The 25,999-nt window shown below is 54.8% G+C and overlaps 2 protein-coding genes across 11 annotated transcripts in view; one reads left to right on the top strand and one right to left on the bottom strand.

Moving 5' to 3' along the window:
- The window catches only part of SRCIN1 (SRC kinase signaling inhibitor 1), a gene marked incomplete at its 5' end in the record, with an annotated part of 66,878 nt that extends 53,891 nt beyond the window's left edge, over positions 1-12,987 (top strand). Inside the window, 3 exons of the mRNA XM_081162004.1 lie at positions 219-341; positions 4,085-4,231; positions 10,991-12,987. Of these exons, the coding sequence (XP_081018130.1) occupies positions 219-341; positions 4,085-4,231; positions 10,991-11,125 (405 nt within the window). The 3' untranslated portion in view covers positions 11,126-12,987. The remainder of the gene's footprint in view (positions 1-218; positions 342-4,084; positions 4,232-10,990) is intronic.
- Positions 12,988-18,845: 5,858 nt separating this feature from the next.
- Positions 18,846-25,999, bottom strand: part of ARHGAP23 (Rho GTPase activating protein 23) — a 72,830-nt gene continuing 65,676 nt past the window's right edge. For 8 of the 10 annotated variants that reach the window (XM_081161085.1, XM_081161082.1, XM_081161090.1 and 5 more), the window contains 3 exons: positions 25,862-25,958; positions 23,708-23,742; positions 18,846-21,298 (listed from right to left, as the gene is read on the bottom strand). In XM_081161085.1, coding sequence (XP_081017211.1) covers positions 20,276-21,298; positions 23,708-23,742; positions 25,862-25,958 — 1,155 coding nt within the window. In that variant the 3' untranslated portion in view covers positions 18,846-20,275. The remainder of the gene's footprint in view (positions 21,299-23,707; positions 23,743-25,861; positions 25,959-25,999) is intronic. The other 2 variants (XM_081161084.1, XM_081161091.1) reach the window with 1 other exon arrangement.

Genomic DNA, 25,999 nt, shown 5'->3' with positions numbered 1-25,999 from the left:
CAGCTTCTTTCCCTGAGTGGCTGCAGACCTCAGGCTTCCAGGGCTTCTGGAGGAGAGACAAACTGGAGCGCAGTGGCCAGTGGTCATTGTGAGGGGCCAAGGAGTGAAGCTGGGATCCCAGTGCCAGCCCATGCCCTCCCTGTGGGAGTCTGAGTCATAGGCTTCATTGTCCTCCCTGGGCCCCTCCTCCAAACTTTCCCCCACTTTCTGCTCCCCAGGTGTTTGAGAGAAGCTCAGTGTCTTCCCTCCCCCCCACACCCCGCCGCCAGCCGATCCATACCTTGCTGTCCCCCCAGGACCCCGGGTCCTCCGGGGGCTCAGCCCCAGGCCCCACATGGAAGGTAACAGGCTGCCCCCACCTCTCACGGCACTCTTTCTGCCTGTGCCTCCACAGCTTCCTCTCTTCACCTGTCACGCTAACCTGCTAAAGTGCCAGTCACATCCCTAGGTCCCCACCACTGCACAGCCTCACGCACGTGGACTCCCCCCTCCCCTGCTCCAAGGACAGGTGCATAACCTTTCCCTCCATCCCTGAGACTCCAGCAGCCCGGTCTCCAGTGGCCCCTTGGGTCTGCTTTTTCTTCCAGGCGTGATTCCGGTCGGCCCGTTGTGGCCTGACTATTCTATTCCAATCTCAGCCAAGTTCAGGTCTGGCCTGCAGCCTGGGCTTTGTCTTGGTCCGAGATGGGAGTTTGGACTTTGTTCACCAGATGACTTTAGGTCCAACTCAAAATCTGACTTTGCCCTGAGCCCTTGCCTAGTCCCCGCCATCCCCCTTACTCTGCTCCCTGTGCCAGGCGGGGGCTCTGTTTGTCCTACTAGAATCTATGCCTTGCACCTCGGGCCAGGACTCCCCAGGGGGAAGCTCATTTAGAGCCTCTCTCCAACCCATGGCCCCATCTAGCTCCCTTGGTCAGGGAGCTTGGAATGGAAGAAACTCATACCCTTCCTTGGCTGCTGGCTTTGGGAAGTTCTTCCTTCTCTCTAACTTCAGTCCTTGCTGCTGCCCTGCTGCACTAATTTCCTTTTTACTCTTTCTTGGGAACTTGGGGGTGGACCTGCTATCTCTACCCCCAGGGGACTGTGCATGGGGAGGGTGACCTGGGGGGAGGGGGTCTGAGAATCTTTCCCTCTGCTCAGTCACATTGGGGCAGGAGGGCCTCTGCTCTGGGAGGGTAGCCTCCAATGCACACACAGGCTCACCTGCCTTTTCTGGTTCTCCTTGGCCCACAGTGGGCTCCATGCTGGCCACCACCTGATTTCTGGCCTGGCTTGAGGCCTGGTGGTGCTTTGTCTCCTTGGCCAGGGGGAGCAGACAGGCACCAGATGGGTGGACAGTGCTGTCTGCTGGGCAGAGAATGGGCACAGAGCAGTCCAATGAGCTGTCTGGGGATGAGCAGTATGGAAGGGTGCCCCCAGCAGGCTGTACCTTCAGCACCCAGCCCCTGCCCCTTTCTGGCCCTGAGAGCCAATCCTGAAGGGGCCCATTGGGCAAAGCCCCTCTGCTGGCCTTTGGAGCCTGGCTCACCCTCTGCATCCTGAGGCGCCATCGTGCAGTGGAGCCAGGCAGGCATGGGTCACCCTCTCTGCCTTCCCAGTCTGCACCCCCACCTTCAGGTAAGCAGGTGGCAGGGCTGGTGGGTTGCCTTGGGAGGGAGGCTGGAACCCTGCTGCCCCCCATGAATCGCCCTATGGCTCCTTTTAGTGGGAAGAGCACTGGATTTGGAGTCAGACTACCTGGGTTCAAATCCTGACTCTGCCAGTAACTAGCTGTGGGTAAATGACCTTGAGTGAATCACATGACCCTCCCACACTTGATTTCCTCATTGATAAAGTGGAAAAGGTGAGAGCAGCGGCCATTCTGTGGGCTACGGTAAAAATTAAAGGTAAAGGTGTATATGACAGAGCCTGGCACAAAACTGGCACTCAGAATTAGACCAGGGTTCACTCAGTTTGGGGGCTCTCTGTGCCCTCAGCAAAGCCAGAGCGAGGGCTGTTCACACAGAAGCAGATGCTCTAGCTGTGCCTGAGCCTGTGTGTTGCAGAGGGACTTGGCTGAACCCCTCCGCTGGGGCTGCAAAACCCTTGGAGGAAGCTCTGAAAGTTGGAGGTGGAGGGACCAGGAGTCTCTGGCCCATGATGAGGATGAGAGCCCAACCCTCAGAGGCCAGAGAGCATCTGGTCTTCACCCACACAGGGCTGCTGGCCTCCATCCTTCGGTTCAATTAAACGAACAGCTGGTATTTATCAGGCACTTACAGTGTGCCAGGCACTGTTCTGAGCACATGCCCACATGAGCTCACTTAGTTCTCCAGCCACCTCTCACATTGTTGTCCCATTGCACAGGTGGGCAAGCTCATGGGAGTACCTGTGAGTCCTGCTCCCAGAATTTAGCAATGGCAGTGAGAAGTCAACATGTGTCTGTGCTTTTAGGTAAACTGACATCTCTGGCCTGTGCCAGAAAGTGGAGACTGGAAGGTGTGGTGGAAACAGGCCTGAGCTGTAGTCCCAGCTTTGCCTCCCACTGCTGGTTAACTCAGGCCCGTCTCCTGCCTCAGTTTCCCCATCTTTGGAAGGAAGGGGCTGGGCTCACCCATTGTCTAACCCCATCCCAGCTCGAGGTGGTTTGGTTCACAGGGATGATATTCTCCCTCATTTTTCTTCCCCCCCAGGCTGCCCCAGGCACCAGGGCCTTCTGCATCCCCCGGATCATCTTGACAGAGTGTGCCCCCAACCCTCCCTCCCCACCTGAGGCCAAGCATGAGGAACCTGGTCCCAGAACGACCCCCACCCCGAAACCCCGGACCCTGGTTGGCAGTGGGAGGGGCTGGAATGGCCCACAGGCCCAGCCAGAGGTAGTGACCGAGGCCTCCTGGCCCAAGATCAGCTTGATGCCCGAGAAGGAAGGGACACCTCTGAAGAGACAGGGGATAGGGGGCTACAGTCCAGAAGAGGGAGAAGCCAGGGTCCTCTGTTCTCAGGGACCAGCCCCGGACAGAACTCAGAAGCCCTTCACTGCTGAGACCCACCCAGAGGAGACCCCCAAGGACTCTGGACACGATGCCCAACCTTGCAGCGGGAAGTGTAAGGGCCAACCAGGTGCTGACCTAGGCTGCCCAGGGAGGGGTGCCACCACCCAGCGGATGGACAGCCTGGAAGAGACGCTTCGGGAGCTGGAAGCCACCTTGAGCCAGATGGGCACGGCCCCCTCCAAGGGGCCCCTTGGCAGCCCCCCACCCCTGCCCCCCAGCCCCAAGGTGGCTGCCTCCTCCCCTGTCCTCCCCTCCTGCCTTAATGCTCCAGTCTCTCCATCTTCAGAGCTGGAGGGAGTTGGGGGCTGCAGGAGCACCGTGACAGCCCCCTCCTCCCACTGGCCTTCTCTCAGCTCCTGCCACCCTCCTGGGAGCCTGGCTCCAGGTGGGGATTGCAGGCCGAGCCCAAGGAGGCTGGGAAGCTGGCCTCCCAGGGATCAGCCCACCCAGCCCTGGCAGGGACCAAGGCCTCTCCTCTGCTCTGTATCTGTGAACCAACAAATAAAGTTCTCTCCCCCCTTTCCTTGCCCACCTTCCCCTCCCCCTCTCCTGTGTGACTCTTTCTGTCTCTCTCGTTCTCTGCCTGCGCCTCTGGGTCCCCGGAGCCCTTCTGAGCATGCCTGGTACCTGGGTTGGTTCAAGGGGACCCAGCTTGTCCATCTCTAGGGAGATTTCACCCCCCCATCCTCCCAATGAGAGGAAGAGGTGGGGCTGGGGCTGCAATCCTGCTCCGTCTGCCATTACAAAGACCTCATCCCCCCAGTCTCAGGCATGCTTTCCTGGGCTCAGGATGGTGCCCTTTGCTGGGAGTGGGGTGGTACTAGGGACCCTCACTTTAGAAGTGGCTCCCCCAGGGGACACCAGCTGCCTTTGGGCTAGCCAGGAAACCACCAAAGAGTTCTCACTTGAGAGCGGAGCAGTTAGGAACCTAGCTGGTGGCTCCTGTCACCTCTTCCTCAGGGGGGCCTTAAACCTGGCCTCAGAGTGGCCCCAGTGCCTAGGGTTGCTGTATGGTCCCCCCTCTAACCCCTACCCTGTTCCTCTCTCTGCAGAGTGGCGGTGGCAGTGTCCCACCCATGAAGGTGGTGACTCCAGGGGCCTCTAGGCTGAAGGCAGCCCAGGGCCAGGCAGGCAGCCCCGACAAAGGCAAGCATGGCAAGCAGAGGGCCGAGTACATGAGGATCCAGGCCCAGCAGCAGGTAAGGTGGGCACCTTGGGAACAGAACCTTGGCCTCGTCCAGTCTCCCCACCCCAACCCCTGCAGTGCGGGGTGCTCCTGCTGTGTGCTGTCCATCTCCTGTGATCACCTTCCCGTCTGATGCCCAGAGAGGTCTCTGCCAGGACTGTCCCCCCACCCCCAGCCCCTTGGGCCATCTCTCTCCTCTCCCTGATCCCAGTGCTCTGGATTTGGTTTAGAACTTAGGTTCTCAACCAGGTTCTCCCCCTCACAAGGCCCCTCCCACAGGGCCAGAGGGAGCCCTCTCCCCGGCTGCTTCTGAGGAGGGGGAGCGAGCAGCCTCCTCTCCCCACCAGCCCAATGACGGGGCCCCTCCTAAGGTCTGGCCTGCTCTGGGATGTGGGAGGGGAACTTATATGCCCCTTCATCTTCTGCCACCCCCTCCTCTCTGCTTCCTTCTCTCCACTCTCAGTTCCGTACTCTGTGCCCCCCCCCCCACTCTCATTTCAGCCTCCCTCTTAGCTCCCAGGCCGTATCCCAGCTGAAGGAGAAACCACCTTGCATCTGCTTTCCAGTCTTGTGTTTGGGTTTCAGTGTCCTCCTGCTGACATTGGATGGGGCCGGGGAGAAAAGAGAGAGACTTTGACCCCCAGGTGGGGAAGGAGCGGCAAGGGTTCTTCACCCTCTGTCAAATTTAATTAGCAGGTTTGGCGTTTAGAGTTGACCTCACCCGTGGGTGTTTCTGCCCTCTGGTCCCTGTGTGGCTGAGTCAGAGATGCAGGGTGGTCCCTGGGCCTAGATGTTGAGAGACCTTTAGTGCACTTGTTTGGTTCAGCAGCTCCTTGTATGCCAGGCCCAACCAGGGTGCTGGGGTGGGGATGGGGGCTGTGAAATGTCTGGATGCTTGGCGTAAAGAAGGTTCTAGGCTCAGAGGCAGGAGGTTAGAAATGGGTGAGCGCAGGCGCCTCCTTTACAGCTGAAGGGACAGCTTAGAGATGGAAAAGGACTTCCCAGGGGTACAGAGCAAGGTGGGTCAGAGCCAGGACTGGGACCCAGGAATCCCAAAGTCATTCCCACCACATGGCCCTGTGACAGTCTTGGGCACACAGGGCCTGCCTGCCTGCTGGTCCCCTGGAGGAGCCAGTGGAGATGGACCATCCACTCCCATCTACCCCGACCAACCTCTCCTCACCAGCTTCCCACTAGCTCACCACCTTCCTCACGGGTCCCCCAATACAACCTGCAAATCCCATCCCAGCTTTTTCCTGACACCACCCTGGATGAGTTCCACTTGTCCTGTGCAGGCTGGCCCCTCCTTTGTGTCCAGAGCAGTAGCTGACGTTTATGGGGTGTTCCCTTGTTCCCGGCACGCACATTATCTCCTGGCCCCCCGGTCACCTCCATCACCCCCACGCCCTCCTCCATTCGGTCCTCAGCCCGCTCCGCCTGCCCTCCAGCCTCACCCCTGCGCTGGGCTAGATCTCCAGTGGCCTCTAAACCAGACTCTCCCCACCTCTGCAGCGTGACCGCGTATGACCTCCCTCCACACACACAACGGGGTCTGTGTGGGCCCACCATTACTTGACATCCTCTCGTCCTTTGTCAGCCTCCTGACTCCTTTCTGGGAGTTTCTCCTCTAACCGCCTCTTCACTTTGCCTCCTCGGCCTCTTTTCTCCAAATACCACATGCTCCTCTCCTCAGGCACCAGGTGCCATCTGTCCCTGCCCAGGTCTCTGTTCTGAGCTCAAGCCTGCCAGCTGCTGTCCGCTTAGGAAATGTCACCTACCCGCAGCTGTCCCCCCACGAGTGGGCATCTCTGGGAGCTCCTCCCTCCCCTCCCCTCCCACAGAGACATGATTGTTCTCTCTCCACACTTCTGCCACTGGCCTAGCTATGGCTCTCTCACTTTTCTAGTAGCCTTTTTTTTTTTTTTAAAGTGTCTTCTTTCTAATATAGTAATACGTTTCGTGTTTTTTAAAGTAAAGTTACAGAGGCAGGGAAAATAATTCTCTCATGCCCCACCACCTAAATGCATGCCCTTTTGCACTTTCCCTGTGACTTCTGTCACCTCTCACCTGTTTTCCCAGACCTGTGGGTGGGAAGGATGTTTGTAAAATGCAGATTTGATTATGTCACTCCCCCAGCTTGAAACCTGTGCCCTGTCCTATAAGGAAATAGATAATCTTTCACATGTGGCCCAGGGCTCTTCAAGACAGCTTGGGTACCTCTGCCCAGTTCCCCCTGCCCTCTGCCCACACCCTTGATTTGCTCAGCCACTCTGCCCTGGGTCCCCTGGCCTCCATCCCCTGGGCTGGCTCCATACCAGCTCAGTCTGTGAACTTGGTCAAAGTCCTCTGCCCTTTGCAGGCTCTTTCCTCATCTGTACGATGGGGATAAAAAACCCAGTGGCAGGTTCTGAGGTCTCATGATGCTGGGTGTGGGAAAGAGCTTTGAAAGCCACCAAGTGCTCTCTCTCCAAAGGGAGAGACTTGCCACTGTCCTTGGTCACACTGTACACTTGTCAAGGACTGAGCAGAGACCTCTTCCTTATCACGTGGTTCTAACACTTGGAGCTCGAAGCTGCCTTTGACAGTGGTGGGGGAGGGGAATAGAAGTGCCAGGACCAGAGACAGAAATTGGGGGCCAGGGAAGGAGGTTCTGAGATAGTGCAACAGTGCCTGATGCTACAGAGAAATCAGAGACATAATTGAGATAAATCCCTTGGATGTTGTGCTCAAGATCCAGGGCTGGGATGGCAGCCAGATTCCCAGGGTGCAAAGATCCAGGTCTTGGTGCACATGTGAAACTGTGGACAACCCCTCCTCTACTAGGGCTGAGAACTCTATAAGCACCTACTGTATCCTCTCAGATGGCTCAGGTGAAGGGACTGCAATGAAGGGACCACCCAGAGGGTTGAGGGAAAACACAAGGGATGTTGAGGTACCCGGGGACTAGTGAAAGCAGGAAGCTGGACCTCCCTGGGGAGAGGGGGCAGGAAGGCATAGAGTTCAGGGAGCCCAATAAGAGCTGGACAGCAGGAGCTATAGTTACGGAGGGCGGGGCTGCTGCCTGCAACACAACACCAAGGAGGGGGGTAGTGGGGGAAGAAACTTCACCCCCCCTCTCTCCCCCCAGCCATCTTCCCATTGGCCAAACCCAACCAAAAGCTAGTTAGCAAAGGCTCCGGTAGGGGAGTGGTCAGCCAAACAGGGCACAGAGCAGGGCAGGACTTGGGTGGGGGCGTGGAGAGGCAGATAGAAAATAGCCAGTACATCTTCCATGTACCAAGTTTATGTATCTTATCTAATGTTCATAACAACTTTATATCTTAAAATACGTGTACTTATCTGCTTTGTCACTGATAATCCCTGTAGCACCCAGAGCAGCGTTTGGCCCACATGAGCTCTCAGTAAATATTTGTTGGGTAGGTGAATGAATGGATGCATGAATTTGCCAGGTATCAGGCCCAATCCAGGTGGAAATAGACAATGGAGACTTGAAATGTTAAAATGATATAATCATAATAATAGCTACCATTCATTGTGTCCTGAGTACAGACACTAGGCCTCATGCTGTGTTGCATCATCTCATGTGACTATGATGCTGTAGGAACTGTTTTCCCTGCTTTGAAGGTGAGGGCATGAAGGCCCCCCCGAGAGACCCTGCTTAGGGTCCCACGGTGAGGAAGCAGCAGAGCTGGGACTTCAGCCCAGGTTTGCCTGATACAGATCCTGTTGTCTTCATGCTGGATTTTCCTGCTTTGTCAGGGAGCCTAGCTTTGTGGGTCTCACCGAGCCTTGGCGAGATGGCACCAGTGACCTGAATATTGTTGATAGGAGCATTGGGGGAGCAGCTTGGGGCCTCCTGTATCAGTTGGAATGCTTTTAGCTACAAATCACAGAAACTCCAATTCAAATGGCTTAAACAATAAGGAAAGGTATTATGTAACAAAACAAGAAGTCTGGAAGCAGGGAGGATCCAGGACTGGGGAATGCAGCAGTTCAAGGGCCTCAGGAACTGGGTCTCTTTCCTATTTTGGTCCTGCTGGCCCATCATTCTGCCCTCCCCCCATGGCTGCCTTCATTCCAGGGGTCCTAGACACACAGATCTTTTTAGAAGCAGGAGAACATTTCCTAGAAGCCCCCAACTGATCTCCCTCTCTTCTTATTGCTCTCCTAAATCAGCCACTGGCAAGGAGAAGGAACTGCTTGAAATTGCCGTAGATTTATCAGGGCCCACCCACCTTGGGCTGGGAGAAGCCCCGCCTCTCCTGACAGCCCAGCGCCTGGTTTAGGCAAATAGCAAGGAAGAAGGGTTGTAGGCAGGGGGCAGGGGGCACTGGGAATGGTCCTGGAGGAGGTGCCAGCAGGATCTGCTGCATCAGGATGATCTACACCTGTATGGAAATCTCTGCGTCATAGCATGGAGGGACAGGCTAGCATGCTGAGGGCATGGAGAGCCTAGCCTCTGACCCACAGGAAGAAGGGGGGGTGCAGGGCCCAGCCCTCTGGGCCCCAGCTAATGGGTCCAGCCTTCCCTAGCTGAAAGCCGAACAACTGTGAGATTTCTGCCCTGCCACAGAGGTGACAAAGCTGTGCTTCTCTGGACATAATTGGGAGCAACAGGGAAGGACTGGCTGGTGAAATGCAAGAGGCAGGAACTTTCAGAGACAGCAGCTGTGTCACCTGAGAATTCTAAGCAGCACAGGGCAAGGTCACGCACACAAGTTGGACATGCTCCCTTAGCCTCAGGAAGTGGATTTTGGCTGCCACTGCAGCCAGTCTCCTGGGAGGGAAGATGGCCTGAGAGAACTTTACCAAACAGATGCTCACAGAGCAACCATAAGAGGTCGTGAAGAAGAGGGGGTGGGTGGTGGCGTCCATGTGAACTCTGCTGAGTACTGACGTCTGGAGGCCTTGCACTGTCTGTGGGCGGAGGGGGACATCACCTGGGTGAATGCAGGAGCCAGGTGGAGGCCCCAAGTGGAAAGGCAGGTGTTTTAAAGACCAAAGCTCAGAATAGACAGAGGCTTTTAACAAGTGCTGAAGGGAAGGAACAGAAAAATCTTTTAACTAGAGATGGGTTGAGAACAAAGATGACAGCCAGGAGGGAATCAAACAGCTGGCCAGGGACCTGGTGAGATGTGAAGAGACTTGGGGGGGGCAGGGGAGAAAGAGGACAGCTCCTCTCCCACCTGGCTCTGGGGGAAAGAACTTTAAATAGGAAGGGGTGGGAGGGGCAGGGCAGGACAGGAGCCCAAGGTAAGTGACAGGGAGTAGGAGAACTCTTGGTTGCCTTTAAGGGGCCATGTCTGGCACATGGCTCTTGGCTAAGGACTGAGTGAATGGAAAGACCCTGTGCCTGCAGCCCCAGAACCCCTTTGAGTAAGGAATTCGTGGCCACAGAAGAGGACAGGGGTAGAAGACCCAAACGGGGAGCTTGCCTTGACTGGGGGAAAATGCAGATTGCAGACTGCAGTGTGGTCAGCAAACCCCAGATGAATCACCGTGCACATGGGGAAGAAAAGATGATCACCAGCAGCAAGGGCAGGTTCGTGGGCAGTGGTCAGGCTGCCTGCGATCTCATTTCCCTTCCCAGCTGCTGGGGCAGTCTGGCTTCCCCGCTGCAAGGCATCTGATAGAGCTGACCCAGCAGCTGGCTGATAATGTAGGTCGTGGGAAACAGATTGACCCTGCGCAGACCTAACCCGCAGGAGGTCCCTGGCCACAGGCCAGAGCACTCTGCTTCCAGACCTCTTCCTTTCTGTCTTTTTTACTAGTAGGTAAGCAAGGCCAGGAGGGACAGCGCAGGGAGAAAACCCAGTCTGTGTAGCCCTAACCCAGTGGATCTCAGTTAAGTGTGCAGCAGGATCCGTTGGCGTGTCTGCCAAATATGCAGGCTCCTGAGGCCACACAGAGATGGATTCTGGAGCAGGCCCGGGAATCTGCATTTGTGACACATCAGCCCCTTGTGAAGGCGATGCAGATGGCTCTGGAACCATACAAACCTCCAGGACCAGGATAGATGCAGGGAGTTGCTGGAGGTGGGGAAGGGATTGGGCTGTTTCTATCAGAGCTGACTGGTGAGTGAGGGACGTGTTACCAGGGAGTGACCCCCCTTACTCACAAGGCCCAGCTCAAAGCTGGAGAAAGAGTTATACAGGATGCAGTTGGGAGTGAGACTCAATGCAGCCAGAGCCTTTTCCTCCAGGGTGGGGGTGGGGAGATTCTTTAGGGAAGTGCTCCCTTGGGAGGACAAGCTCACTCAGTTGCCATCCCAAGACCTTCTGCTTAGAATCAGCCTCCTGCTGAGGTAGGAGGGGGCCCTGGCTGGGCTGCTGGCCAGTTGGGACTAAGAGCCCCTATCCTCGTGCCCTGCCCCGAGGGCATGCACCCCTGTGGCAGCTAACGTTTCACTTCTTCCTTCCTCCCCTGTCCTCTTCCCCACGCCCCATCTCCCTGTCTGCTGGCCCTGGCGCCCTTGTGCTTCTCTGGTCTCTCTCTTCCGCCTCCTCTATTTCCTATCAGTAACCTTGGACCTATATTCCCGCCCCAGTTCCCAGGCCCTTTGGTCCAACTCTGTGCCCCCTTTCTGCCCTGCAGCGCCCCCTCCCCCTTGTCTCATGGAGACCAAATTCTTCAGATGCCCCTCTGGTTTCTTCCTTCTACAGTTTTCTGTTGGATATGTGGAGGTTTTTCATTTTTTTAAAGCTTCAGCTGGGGGCCAGCATGAAGGCTCTCCCTTCCTCTCTCTGACCCCTGACCCCTGTTTTTGTTCCAGGCCACTAAACCATCTAAAGAGATGAGCGGGTCGAATGAGACCTCAAGCCCAGTCTCAGAAAAGCCCTCGGCTTCCAGAACCTCTATCCCTGTATTGACTTCGTTTGGGGCAAGGAATTCTTCCATCTCCTTCTAGAAGCCCCCTCACGCCTCCACCCCAGCCTTTCCCCCTCCCTGACCCCTGACATTTATCTCCCTACTCTCCTCTTCACCTCCACCTGACCCCACTCCATTCTCCAGACCCTCGGAAGGGTTGCCATGGGTGTGGCCCTCCTCACTTCTCTCTACCCACCCCCTGTTGGTGTTTTTGGGTTTTTTTAAATGATTCACTTTCAATTATCGTTCTTTTTTTTTTTTTTTTTAAAGTAAAACAGTAAAACTAAGAACCAAAACACACCACCTTCCTTTGATTCCCCGTTCCGAAATGGCCCACTTCCTATCACCTCCCTCCCTTTTCTCTTTCTCCATTCTGCTGTCTAAGTCCATCCCAAAGTTTCTGTACCCGCCTCCTCCTTTCCCACCTCCCTTCCCCCCAACTTCCCAAGAGCACTCCAAACAAACTCTGAGCCACGGAGACTTGGAGCAGCAAGATACGGATACCGAGATACCGGCTCTCCCCTCCCTCAGAAACTTTCCTGGAGGAAAACCTGGACATTGGACCAACCCCAGTGTCAGGCTGGAAGATGGGACACCGGCCAACTCACCCTGGAGGCGCCCCACCTGTCCAAGCTCGGCACGTGACTGAACTCGGCTGTTCCTTTGCTCTGGGCCACTCATGCCCTAGCGGGCCTGGAGTCAAGATTTTTGGGCTGGAGAGGGGCCTCAGAGTTTGAGGGGCCTCAGGGTGGGTGTGGGGTATGTGAGAGGCCCTTGAATCTGTGTCCTCGGAGAGGAGTTGGCTTTCTGGGACTTCCTGCTGTGATGAAGAGCCACCTGGCCTGTGCCCAGGGGAGGAAGGGGCTCTTGTGGACTATTGGCTGTGGATGGTGGACGGTGGGTTGAGCAGACAGCCTGACCCTGGGGACACTGCCTTGGGAGAGGGCAGCCCAGAGGAGGGGTATTTGGTACTTTTAGTTTTCTAATTTAGCACTTTAAATGACATTAACTTATTTAATGGGGGTGGGGTGGGCAAGAATGAAGGGCCTAGATAATTAGATTTTGAGGCCTGGAGGGTGGGAAGGGTCTGGTTGTGAGGGAAATGGGGGGAATACAGAGGAGGTTGGCAGGGGGCAGTGAGGTTGGCTCTGGCCCCAGGGGTAGGGTGACTTGACCTTCGAACATCCTCTTTGAGACTGAGGATTTTCAGGGAAGGGATAAGATACGGTCTTTAAACTGGGAGCTGGTGACCACTTGTGAGATCCTTGAGGGTCCCTGAGGCCAGCGCCCCCTACCTGTGGACGGCTGCCTTGCAGAAGCTGTCCTCAGGGAGGCTTTGGCCAGGCCCTGAGAGGGGGAGGGAGAAGCCAATTTTGGTTCTCAGCCCTGGCCCCCCGGAGGGCAGAGTGAGGGGCCAGCAGGGAGATTCTGTGGGTGGGGAAGGAGGAGGAGGCCCGAGGGCGTCCCCAGGGCGCAGGGTTCCTGTTTGGAGCACAAAGTGGGGTAAGCACAGGGGAGGGAGGGCTGGGATTAGTCCCCCTGAGTAAGCACAGAAGGAAGGAGCCCCTGAAGGGGCAGCACCTGCTAGACCCTGGGAGCCGGTGGGAAGGTCCTCTCCGAGCGAGAGCCTGGGGGAGCTGTCGAGGGTTGGGGAGGGAGGGAAAATTGGGTTGTGTTTCTTCATTTCTCTTTTTTGTTTTGTTTTGTTTTTGTTGGTTCATCCTTGTTTTCTAACTTTGGATCATTTTTGTACAAAAGGCAAGTAAGCCTTTTTGAAAAAGAACAAAAGAAGAGGAAAAAAAATCCCTCCTGAAAAAAACAAAACCTGGAAAATAGAAAAAAAAAAAAGGACCTCATAAATGATGCAATTACTTTTAATTGCAGGCAACTCTTTACATTTAAGTGAAGTGTCTTAACATTTTATATTGTTTTAAAAATATATTTACATATTATATATATAATATACGTAATATAAATATATATAAATATTTAAAAAAGAAAAAAAAAAGAAAACCACGGCGCTCTCTCCCTGGCCACTGTTTTGGTGGGGGAGGGGGGCTGGAGGATGGGCACATTGGCCTGGCTTCTGTGGTCCAGTAACATGGTTTGGTTTGATTTGGCTGTACAGAGACCCCTGACTTGGGAGGGGAGGGGGGAGTGGTGCCCCCTCCTCCCTCCACTCCATCACTCTTTGCTTGCTACTTTTCACTTGCCCTCACCTGCCACCCTCAGCCCTGTGACCTGAATGTGTGCCCCACAGTCATTGTCCTGAGTTGAATGTCCCTTTGTGGGGGGAGGGGGAAGTGTCCATCCACGAGGGGGCAGATGGAGGGAACCCTGGGCCCGCCCTACCTGCTCGTGTGAAGCCCAGTGGGATTCGCATCTTTCACTCTGGTTCCTGCGCATTACGGACTGAGAGGCACAGCCTGTGTGTGTGTGTGTGTGTGTGTGTGCGTGTGCACTGGTACAAGTGCACTTACCCGTGTGTGCGCAGGTGCGACCCACCACCCCCGTGTGGGAGACGTGCGCACGTAGGTGCATGAAAGCTGCTTGGGCGTCAGCACGTGCCCACCTGCACAACTGCGTGTGGGAACGTGTGTAACGTGTGTGTGCAGGTGTGCGGAGCTGCGAGAGATTGTATGCGTGTGGGCCACGTGCGGACGGGTGGAGGTGGAGGCGCACGTGACCCGTGTGAGTGTGCGAGTGTGCGCGGCCCCGGGCGTGCGGACGTGCGCGTGTGAAGCGACCATCGCCCCTGCACCACTCGCTCTGGCCGCCCTCCCAGCCCGTCCCTCGGGCCTTGAAGCCCAAGCACGTCGATGCCCCCGCCCCCGCTGCATGCGCCTCGCTGCTGTCACCAGTGTGTGCTTGACCGAGAGCAAACTAAGTCGTGGGGGGCCCTGTACCTGGTCCTCCCGGCCCCCGCCCACCGTGCCGTGTTCCTCACATCCGGGCTTTCTCTCCCGTCCCTTCCACAATATGCTGTTTCCCCAGGAGCCTGGGGCTCTGAGAGGGGTCCCAGGTGGGGCCCCGGGGCCAGCCCTGGCTCCCCACCCTGCCCGGCCACCCCGTAGGGCCTGTGTTGGTGTAGCAGTGATGGCTTCTGTGGATATTCTGTGACCTCCGTCAGTGTAACTTGACAACTTCTGAATGGAAAAGGGTTGCTGTGTTTTCTCTGTCTCTCTTTTTTAATGTCCTTTTTCTTCTTCCCACTTCCCTGCTCTCTTCCCTTTTCTAGCCGAGTGTTTGGGGCTTAAATAAAACTCGTTTCTTTTTCCTCTCCTGGATCTCCTTCCTGTAGGCTGCTGTCTCATTATTTCTCAGCTTCACCCCGAAGGTGCTGGGATGGGTGGGGCAGAGGGCGGGGGTCCCTGGTAGTCAACTGCCCCCAAGCTTATTGGGCAAGGCTGGGGGGAGGGGTGGAAATGGCCTGGGGCTGGCTGCTGCTGCCCCTGGGGGCCTCGAACCAACAGCGCGGGCGCTGGAGAGGGGCGAGTGGGCTAGCTGCTCCACCACGGTGAGGGCGCTACTGGCACTACCGGCAGCTGCCAGAGCCAGAGCCAGAGCCAGAGCCAGAGAGGTGAGGTGTCTGGCTCAGTAATACAACCAGTAAGATGCAGTCAGGATTCAAATCCAGCTCTGCCTGACCCCAAACCCAATGCTTTCCCCCCAAACCAAGTAGGGTCTGATTACCTCCAGTAGTTCCCAGGGTCGGGTCTCGGCCTCCTGCCCTTTGAGTGAGATGACCCTTCATGGTGTGTTTTACTTTTCAAGAGCAGCAGCTTTCAAACTTTTTTAAATACTGCAACTCATGGTAAGGAATACATTTTCATCTCAACAGTACAACAAACACCCGTATGGTTAGTGAAACAGCACTGACTGTATTACAATGCACTCCACTGTTTTCTGTTAAATTCTAAACATTGTAGTCACAACCCACTACATTGATTTCATGACCTTCCAATGGGTCAAAACCCACAGTTTGAAACATACCGTCTGCAGATCTAGCTTCAGCCCGTCATGTTGCATTCCTGCCTTCTCTTCAGAGGCCTACTGGCTCCACTCACCCCTGGTCTCCTCTGAAAGGGAAAGACCCCTGAGGGGAGATCTGTCCTTGGTTCTGATTGGGTGGGGGCCCCGGACCCTGACCCTGTAGCCAGCAAGCTGCCTGAACTCTTCCAGGTCGTCATCTCTGAGTCCAGCCTGCCCCACCCCCAGATGTCCTGATGAGGCTTTTTAGGTTTTCCTGGAATTCTGAAGGCAGTGCCACTGTTCCAGCATGTTCTAAGGTCCTTGAGGCTGCCCTTCTAGGCATTCTCCTGCTTAGCTGAGGCCTGGGGTATTATTGGGTTTCCTCTACCTTCTCCCCCAAATACCAAGCCTCCTATCTCGTGAGGTAATGACAGTGTTCCAGAGCCGGTCTTCCAGGCCTCACGGGAGGTCCAGTTGCACTTTTTTTCTCCTATGAAGGTCAATAGTGTCTTTGGAGACAGAGGTTGAGGATCTGTTCACTGTCTTGAACTGTCTTGACCCACTCCATGGGCCACCCACCTACCAAGGAGCCGGTCAGACTGAGACAGCCGGACCGCATCCCTATGTCCTGTTTCTTTTTAAATCCCCACCTGAGGATATGTTTTTATTGATTTGAGAGTGAGAGAGGAAAGGAGAGAGAGAGAGAGAAACATCATCCGTTGTCTCCCATATGCGTCCCAACAAGGGAGTGAACTTGAAACCAAGGTATGTGCCCTGACTGGGAATCGAACCCGTAACCTTTTGGTGTACGGGACAACACTCCAACTGACTGAGCCAAGGTCCTATGTCCTTTTAAAAATGTCAGCAGATATTGCCTTCTCTTTCCCATCCTATTCCCAGAAAGCTGGGAGAGGAGCCAAAAACCCCTCATCTCCCAGAATCACTCCATTCATTGCCAGTTCAAGAGCAAGTAGCAAATGGGACTGTCAACTGCATGCTAGGATTATGCCAAGCACTTCATTCATCCTTCAAATGCCTATGAAATGTCTACTCCTTGCCAGGCACTGCTCGCTGGGACTATGATCAGCATCTAGTAGGGGAGCCAACCAAAATATAAGAGAATGTTCCATGTGCACTCGAGAAAAATGTGTATTCTGCTGTTGTTGGGTAGAGTCTTCTTTATTTTTTATTATTATTTTTAAATCCTCATCCGAGGATATTTTTTCCATTGCTTTTTTTTTTTTTCCAGAGAGAGTGGGGTGGGGGGGAGAGGGAGAGAGAGATGTGAGAGGGACACATCAATTGATTGCCTGACCGGGGGGATAGAGCCTGCAACCAAGGTATGTACTCTTGGCTGGAATCGAACCCGGGACCCTTCAGCGTGCGGGTTGGTGCTCTAACCACAGAGCAAAACCAGCAAGGGTGGGTAGGATCTTCCTGAGATCTGTGAGACGTAGCTGGTTTATAGCGTCATTTAAATGTTCTTCCTTGTTGACCCTCTGCCTCGTTGTTCTAGCCACTAGTGAAAGCAGCAGTCTCCAACCATTACTTTGAATTGTCTACTTTCTCTTTAATTCTGTTAGTTTTTGCTTCGGGTTTTGTTGTTAGGAGCATATATATTTATAATTTTATCTTCTTGATAGATTGACCCTTTTATCAGTATAAAATGTCCTTCTTGTCTTTAACAATTTTTGTCTTTAAAGTTTATTTTCTCCCATACCTGGATAGCTACTCTTGGTCTCTTTTGGCAAACCTTTGCATGGTATCTTTTTTCATCCTTTTACTTTCAACGTTTTTGTGTCTTTGAATTTAAAGTGATTTTTTTTTTTTTTTAAACAACACGTAGTCAGATCATTTTTTCTAGTCTGCTCTGCCAGTCCCTGCCTTTTGACGTGGGGTATTTGCCGCATCTCCATTCAGTGTAATTACTGATAAGGTAGAATCTATGTCTGCTGCCGCTATTTACCCCCATATGCTGTGGGTTGGTTTCTTCTTGTTGTCCTTCTATTGTTTGATTCCTACTTTCTTTTGTGTGAAATAGGTATTTTCGAGTATATCGTTTTAATTCCTTGTTTCATTTACGATATTTTTTTCAGTTATTTTCTTAGCGGTTGCCCTGGGGATTATAATTAGCACCCTAATTTAAAACAATATAGTTCAGATTAATACTAACTTAATTTTAATAGTGTGCAAAAGCTCTGCTTCATTATAGCTCTATTCCCCGCCCAGTCCTTCACACCATCGCAGGCAGACCTCGCCATTATATGTTATAAGCCTGTCAACACAGTTTTATAATTATTGCTTTATGCAGTTGCCTTTTAAAGACAAAAATGAAAGAATTATACATAAAAATGTTTACACTGCCTTCTGTAATTACTCTTACTGGTGTTCTTTATTTCTTTGTGTGGACTCGAGTTACCACCTAGTGTACTTTCATTTTGGCTTGTGGGACTCCCTTTACTATTTCTTATGGGGCAAGTCTGCTAATGACAAATTCTCTGCTTTTCTTTACTGGAGATGTCTCCATTTCTCCTTTATTTTTGGAGAGTTGAGGAGAACATAGGGTTTTGACCCATTCTCATCCAAAGCCTAGCACATTCTACCGAAGGTGACCCAATGGGCAGGCAACCCTGTTCTTATGTCCTTTCTCTGGGCTTAGGTTTATCCTGGCTCCCCCATGTATTAACTGTGTGACCTTGGGCAAGTAATGTCACCTCTCTGTGCCTTAGTTTTCTCATATATAAAATGGAGATGAAAGTGGTGTACAGCTCGAGTGTTGGAAGACGTATTTTTTAAAAAAAAGGAAAAAGCCCAGCTGGCGTGGCTCAACAGTTCGGCATTGACCTAGGATCCAGGAGATCTCTGTTCAATTCCTGGTCAGGGCGCATGCCCGGGTTCTGGGCTTGATCCCCAGTAGGGGGCGTGCAGGAGGCAGCTTATCAATGGCTCTCATCATTGATGTTTCTATCTCCCTCTCCCTGAAATCAATAAAGATATATTTAAAAAAAGAATGTTGGAAGATTGACTTAGGACCTGTAAAGCCCTTGGGGCCAATGTGAGCCCACTCTAACACTAACTGTTAGCTCATTTGCCAACAAAAACCACCTTTGGGGCAAAGGTGGAGGAAGGAGGGAGATTCAGCAAGGGACTCTCTTCCCAGCTCCTGCGCCCCTCCCTTGGTTCTCTGTGATGACTGTCACCTGGTTTTCCTACAGATGGATACTAGGCTCATCAAAGGCAGCCTGGAAGCTGGCAAGGGAAACTATCGAGCCAAGGCATAGAAGGAAACCTGTCTCATGCTGTGAGTTTGCACCTGTAAATAAGACAGTGTGCAAAACTCGTACCGTCCTCTTGGGATGTTGCCAGGGCCTGGAGTGCCTGTGATGACAGCTGGCTAGGATGGGCCCTATCAGTGTCCTGGGCCTCGCCCAAGCCTCATGTCTTCTGGGCAGCACCTCTGGACCACTCTGAAGGTCCACGCAGGCCTGAGAAGGTGACTGTGCACCCACCTGGCCTCTGTAGGAATAGAGAGCAGGTGCATGGAAACCTCCGCGCAATGAGGGTCACCTGCCCTTTCACCCTACATTCTGTGCCCATGTCACTGCTCATACCAGTCTTCCAGAACAGGACACCTACAAAACTGCCAGGAGGAAGAGCTTTGCCTCCATTCTGCCACCACCTGGTCCAGCCCCCATTGCCCTCCTTCCCTGAGCTGGAGACTTCACTCTTTCCCCACCTCCTCTGGCCCTCTCCTCCCTCCAGAACAAGTGAGACATCTGACTCATGCCTCAAGGAAGGCCATTTATTTCCAAGATATAGACTATACTTTTAAGACAGGACTTTTCAGAAGCAGGAAATCTTAGTTGTCGCCTAGAGAGGTGTCAAAGACACAGTGAAAGGAGACATGCGGACGTGGGGCCAGAGTCTTATCCAACACTGTTACAACACTTCTTTAAATGAGCAAAACATCTTTAAAAATCCTTATAAATTCTTTATAATATGTTACACATTTAGAGACAATATTTACAATAAAAGGAAGGGGGAGGAAGGAGAGAGAAATCTACTTTACAGCAAATCTTTGCATAAACCAAGAGGACTGATAGATGTGGCGGTAGGGTTCACAACCCCACGTGGGCTTCCCTGGAATGAGTGAGGGCATGTGGGAGGCCTGGTGAGTGTGTGGGAGGCCTGGGGATGGGAGGTCTATTTACAATGGGAAGAGGAGAGGGAGCTGGGTCTCGCCCATCTTGAAGGAGAGCCCAGCTCAGACCCCAGAAATCAGTGTGTGTGTGTGTGTGTGTGTGAGAGAGAGAGAGAGAGAGATTGGGGATATTTTACTACCCCCGCCCCGAAAGGGCAGAAGGTGGGGGTCTGTGTGCCTGAGTTGTGGAAAAAGCAGGCACAGCTGGAAGAACAGAGAGAGAGGCAAGGGAGGTCTAGTGGGGGGGGGACCCTGGACCCTCCCCAAACTGACTGGGGAATGGGCAGCTCCCCATGGTCAAAGTGCTGTGGGTGTGGGAGTGATTTAGAGTTTACCAAAAGGTTGGTGGGGCAGTGAACCTAGTGAGAGTCTCAGTCTTGCCTCTGTGGAGTGGCCCCAACCCCCTTCTCTGGCTCTGAAAAACAGCAGGGGAAGGGTGCCTGTGTGCACCAAAGGCAGGGAGCCCTGGGGAGGGAGGGGGGAGACGAAGGGCGCAGGGGCGGCAGAAGTTGCTGTTGGAAACATCTTTGGACAGTGACTAGACACACTCACACACACACACACACACCCCCTCTCATGGACACCAACACCCTATACCCCCTCTCCCCAGACATACATACACAGTGCCCCCCTTATCTAGGAGCTAGGAGCTAAGGGGTGGTGGGAGAGGAAGGAAGCGAAGAACCAGCATCACCCAGTGTCTTTCCTTTAGTCTGAGACTTGGGGGTTCCCTATCCACACCCCATGGCTAACAAGGGTCTTTAAGTGCAGACACAGAGAGGCCCACGAGGGCACACTGCCATTTATCCAGGGGACACAGGCCCCCAGCAGCCTATTCCTTCTTACCACGGCCCCTCCCCCCCATGCTCTGCCCCCCAGCAATCCCAGCACACCAACTGCAGGCATGGCCTCAGCGCCGCCCCGGGGCGACAGAGGAGTGGGTGCAAGCCAGAGGAGACGCCTGCTTCCCACGGGGCGCCGAGTCGGGGGCGAGCGGCCGGGGAGGGACGGGGCTGGTCACAGACACTGATGGAGGCGGGCGGCGGCCGGGCGGCGCGGGGGCTGGCTCTGCAGGGCGCCGGGGGCCCCGGGCGCAGGCGGCAGCGAGGCCGCCGACGACGCGGCCCGCGCCTTGGCGGACTCCAGGCTGCTGAGGCCAGAGTCCTTGTTGTCGCTGAGCGCCGCGCCCGCGGGCTCCGAGGGGCACCCTCCGCCCAGCTCCTTCCACTCGTTGAAGTTGAGGTCGGTCAGCGGGCTCTGCACCACCACCGTGTGGCGGCGCCAGCTGCTCCGGCGCCGCCGCGTCTCGGGCGACAGCGGCCGCCGCAGCCGCACGGCCAGCATGTCGTCGGCGGTGCCGCGGAGCCGCAGCCGCAGCGCCTCCAGGCGCGAGGGCCGCGCGCCCAGCGCTGCCATCGCCGCGGCCGCCGGAGGGCGCAGCGACTCCTGGCTGCTGGACGAGGCCGAGCCCGGCGGCTCGGCGACGCGGGGGCCGCCCCGCCCCGCGGCCTCCCCGTCCGGGCGGCTCCGGGCCAGGCGGCGCCGCGCCAGGGTGTCGCAGGGCATCAGGTGGTGCGAGGTGAAGGAGGGCCGGCGCGCCAGGCGCGCCCCCGGCCCCGCGCCGCCCTCCGTGTCCGTCTCCACGTGGCTCAGCTCGCTGCGCTCGTCGTCCGCCTCGTCCCCGGCGCCCGCCCGCCTCCCGCCCGCGCCGGAGCACACGCTGCGGTCCATGGTGGACAGCGTGGAGTAGCCCGAGACGATGGAGCGCGTGTCCGCGGCCGGCCGCTCCTCCCGCGCCGCCGGGGGGCTGAGGCGCTCGGGGGCGACCGCGCCCGGCAGCGGCCCCTCGGGCGCGTCCTGGGAACCGGGCGCCGGCGTCCCCGCCCCCGGCTTGAGCGCCTCCTGCTCAGAGTCGTCGTCCGTGCTGCTGCCCAGCCCCCGCGCTTCCCGCCGCTTCTTCCGCTTGCGGTTGACGGCCGAAATGAAGGAGATCGCCAGCATCTCCCGGGCATAAGGCTCCTTCTTGGGCGCCCACGAGCCCTGGGTGGAGACAGGTCAGTATCAGGAGGCGCCCAGGCTTGCGTCCAGCGCTGCCCTCTCACCCAGCCCCAGGCAGGCGGGCCTCAGCGCCTTCCACGTTCCCACCCGGGCACCAGCCCGCTGGCATCATAAGCCGTTCCCCCGGGACCGCCGTCCAGCTGGAGTGTCACTATCCGCTCTAGAGACTATCCCCGCTGCCCTCCTCCCTACCCTGAAGCCTCCCTGGCACCCCTTCTGGTCTTAATCCAGACTCTCAACTCTTCCCTGTGAGCTGGGGGCTGGTCTAGTGTCTCCACCCAGCCCAATTTCCATTCCGTTCTCCATATCCAGCGCTAGATAAATCCTTTTAGACAGGCCTCTGGTAATAATATTCTCTCAGCAGTGAATAATACTTGTCAGTTTGAACCCATTTCACATAGACTATCCTGGGTTACAATCACCAGATCCTGGCAGAGACCCTTCTCTGACCACAGCCCCTATCCCGCCCTCTCTCCGCTCTCACCTGGGAAACCTGCCTTTGCCCCTACTCAGTGTGTACAGGCCTCTCCAGGGCAACCTGTCCAAATTCCTTTCCCTTTCCCACTGCACCTCACTGCCATGCATTTCAGCCATTCCTCCCAGTGCCCAGCCCCAACAATCCCAACCCGAGATCAATCCAAAGGCCAGCTCCACTGCCAAAAGTGGCTCAAGAGCCCTGCTCAATTCGATGGTTTGGATTGAAGCCCTGTGGGTGTATTTTAGTCTTGGACTTCTGTGATCCCCCATGCTGCCTATCACTGCCTCCTCCAATCTAGTTTTTAGTCTTCCCTTTCTGGCCTCTCCTCTGACTTCTGGAGGGGACTCTTCTTCTCCCTCTTACCCTTTAGGAAGCCATGTCTCGAGGGCTGTTCTCAGCCCCCTCTCTTCTCGCTCTGTTCGTGCTGTTCATGTCCCCTGGGAAATACCCTTCCTGAACATCCCTGCTCCCAAGGCCTCCTTGTCTAAAACTAAACTCTATTTGAGCTCCAGACCTTTGAATCAGTCTCTACCAGGGTATGAGCAGATGCACATAAAGGTCAAGGGATTAGTCTAGAAGCTATGGGAAACCAGGGGCTAGCAGGTGCAATGGGTGGAAGGGACAAGGAGCTAGATTCAGGTCACTATAATGAACTTGCTTCCTGCCACAGAAGTCTTGTGATGGAGTGAGCTCCCCATCACCAGAGGTATGCAGGTAGAGGCTTTATGGAGAAGTTACAAGGGACCTCTGCAGACTAGAGTAGCTTTTTTTCTTTCTTTCCAGTGCATTCATCTGATACATTATGAGCACCAGCCAATGTTTAGAGACCCAGACAGAACTAGACCCAGTTCAACCAGCCAATACTTAACTGATTTCACCAACTACAATGGACAGAATTGTGGCCTGCCCCTCAAATTCATATGTTGAAGCTCTAACCCCCAATGTGATAGCATTTTGATATGGGGCCTTTGGAAGGTAATTAGGTTTAGAAGAGGCTATGAGAGTGGGGCCCTTATGGTGACATTAGTGCTCTTATGAGAAGAGACACCACAGAGCTCTCTTGCTCGTTCTGTAACATATGAGGACCCTGGGAGAGGGCAGCCATCTACAAGCCAGGGAGAACACTCTCACCAGAAACTGGCCATGATAACACCTTGGTCTTGGATCTAGCCTCCAGACCGTGAGAAAAGAAATTTCTGTTGCTTAAGCTACCCAGTCTATGGTATTTTGTCTGGTAGCCTGAGCTGACTAAGACACACCACTGGCCATCAAGCTCTAATCTAACAGTCGGGCAGGGTGTGCCTGGGGCAGGAAGCCTCGCCTGACAGGTTCTGTCTCAGAGGGCAGGCTGGAGCAGGCGAGTAGCTGGCTATGAGATCTGGTTCAAAGAACCAGCTTTGGTTTTATTGATTTTCTCAATTGTTTTCAATTTCATTGATTTCTGCTCTTATCTTTATTATTTCCTTCCTTCTGCTTGCTCTGGGCTCTCCAAAGACCTTAAACATAGTTATATGGGACATATTTATTGTTAACTCCATTTATGGGGATAAATATTAGCCACCATTTACAGATGAGGAAGCTGAGGCTCATAAAGAGGTTAAGTAACTTGCTCAGTGCCCCAAAGCTACTAAGTGGTGGAGCCAGAACTCAAGCCCAGGACTGTCTGTGCTTCTAACCACTGGACAACACTGCCTCCCAAGCCAGCTCCTTCACAACACCAGATGCCTCACCAAGCACTGTCAAGGTGAGCAACTTCTCAGTTTATCTTGGACATCAGTGTTTCCTACCTTCCTTCCCAGAGACCATCAACTTTCCTCGGGGTCCACTTGCAATTCTCCCAATTCCCTTAACCCAAAAGTAAAGTGGGCTGGCTTGTACAGGGATAACACCTTCAGAATTGCCTTGGCACTTACCTTTGACTTGGCTGAACTACAGGTGGTGGAATCTGCTGGTGAGAACAGAAAGAAAGAAAAGTTGGATCGGGGCAAGAGCAGGCTGAGACTTGTAAACACAATTCCCTCTCTTCAAAGGCTTCAGAAACCAGGGAGTTCAGAAACCTGAGACTCCCGGGGCCCTGGGAGCATGATGGGCCTCTGATGTCATTTCCTATGGCACAGGGATGGATGAAGAATGATGTCAATCATCACTTGCTTTTGAGGCAGGAGGTGACATCAGGCTGCCAGCCACTGAACCCTCATTTGCCCAGGGTTAAGGGCAAGAGGGGCTTTGGGGGGGCCTACTTCTTCTCCCTTTCCTATCCCTGTGACTCCGAAGCACTGGAGAGAAAATGCCCAGTACCAGATGCAGTCCACGAAACCACAACAGTGAGACACAGCAAATCACAGATGCTCTGGAGAATGGAGACCACACAGTGCATAGAGCGGAGGAAGCCCTACATTCACCCCTACCCCCCACTTCCAGGACACAAGAAGGAAGGGGACCATGTGAATGAATGATCAAATACAGGTGGGACACAGGGAGGTAGAGTGGCCTGGGGACTACAGCCTTGTTAGGTTCCACCTCCAAACTTGAGGTCAATCCACCCTTATGGGGCAAGGCCCTAGTGTACAACCAGAGTTTTGAAGGAGAGTAAAATCATTATTACCTCAATGGGACTTGGGTCCCACTCCCTTAATATGACTGGGGTGGAGAAGGAACCAGAAACAAGTCCTGGCAGTGTCTTCTCCAGAACTGGGCAGGGAGCAGGCTGATCCAAGGACCTCCCGGGGTGTGATGGGGCAGTGGGCAGGTGCGGTTAATCCACACTCTCTGGCAAGCAAGTTAGATGTCTCCTCCCCAGCCCGCCCCCGCACACAGTGAGAAGAGCAGATGTGCTGATCACACAGCGACACACCACGGGGCAGGGGAGCGGCAGCGGGTGACTAGAAGAGACGAGGGCTCCTCTCTGCCACCCCCACCCCATGTCCTCTGGGCCCCTCCCCCAGCCTGCCTCTTACAACTGGGGGTGCTGTGATCCACCTCTGTCAGAGAGGGGGCCAGTCAAAACACTAAGGGCAGGTCACTCAGGGTGGGAGGAGTTAGTGGCTTGAGCCAAGAAGGGACTGGGCATTCCTTGGTCTCTGGGCTACTCTGCCCGGAGGCCTGGAAATAGGACTCAGGCTGAATGACCAGGGGCTCTGATTTCAGAAGCAGAAAGACAGTCCTTGAAAGTGACTGAGGCAGGAACTACAGCTACGAGAGGCCTCTGAAAGGTGGTATCACTGGTGTCTGGAGAGGCTGGGTCCTGCTACCTGCCAAGCCTCCCCCTGCCCCGATAACAAGAAGCAGCTGGGCTCGGCCTGGCCCAGCCCAGAGAGAAGGCCGTGGAGTGGGGATCTGCAGGAGGGCAGCCATGCCGTGTCCAGACTTCCTGGCGAGGGGGACAGGATCGGCCTCTATCAAGTGCTTCCTTCCTCCTGAGAAGGGGCTTTCAGATGGGAGGCGACTGGGACAGGGTTGTTGACAATAATGGGTAGCTAGCATGTCACGGTGAGCTCCTCACAGCCCTGACGTCTCTGTCTGCCCCTCGTGCCTGCCCAGCCTTCTTATAATCACCCGCCACTGTTAGTGACCGAGGCCGCGACTGACGCCACACTGTACCCTTTAAATCTCCAACAGGTCCGCTGGAGGGGGGGAGGGGAGGAGAAGAGAAGGAACAGGATCCAGGGGGTGGGAGGAGAGCACAGGGAGGAGAAGGAGGAGGGATGGAGGGGTGCAAGGAGAAAAGGAAGAAAAATTAAAAGAGAACATGCCCAGAAGGACACAGCCCATGAGAAATAAAAAGCTCAGGAAAGAAACCAGTGAAGGAGGGCGAACAAAGCTCCTACCCAGCCCTGGGGTGGGGCAGCTGAGCAGATGCGGAGGTGGGCACACAGGCAAGCTGGACCTCCCCAGAGGGAGAGAAGGCCCTGCCACCGCCCCTTCTCAGTGGCGGGGACAGGGAAGGGTCCCGCTGGGGCAGAAGTAGGGAAGCTGAGCATCTGGCCCAGCATCTGGGGCAACATCTGGGACCCTCAGGTATGCAGAACCCACCCCCACCCCACCCCTTCCCAGGACCCTGCACTCACCCGGACCTGGGTCACCAGGGGGCACTGTCCTGCCAATGTTGGGCAGGAGATACTCAATGTTGGGCACTGACTGAGGCTCCTTGTCATCCACAGGGGTCTGCAAATAGAAGGAGGGTCAGCCAGCATGCCCAGATGGCT

This window comes from Miniopterus schreibersii (assembly GCF_964146895.1).
Source record: "Miniopterus schreibersii genome assembly, chromosome: 16".
Taxonomy (NCBI): domain Eukaryota; kingdom Metazoa; phylum Chordata; class Mammalia; order Chiroptera; family Miniopteridae; genus Miniopterus; species Miniopterus schreibersii.
This window is presented reverse-complemented; position numbering and strand designations above follow the sequence as displayed.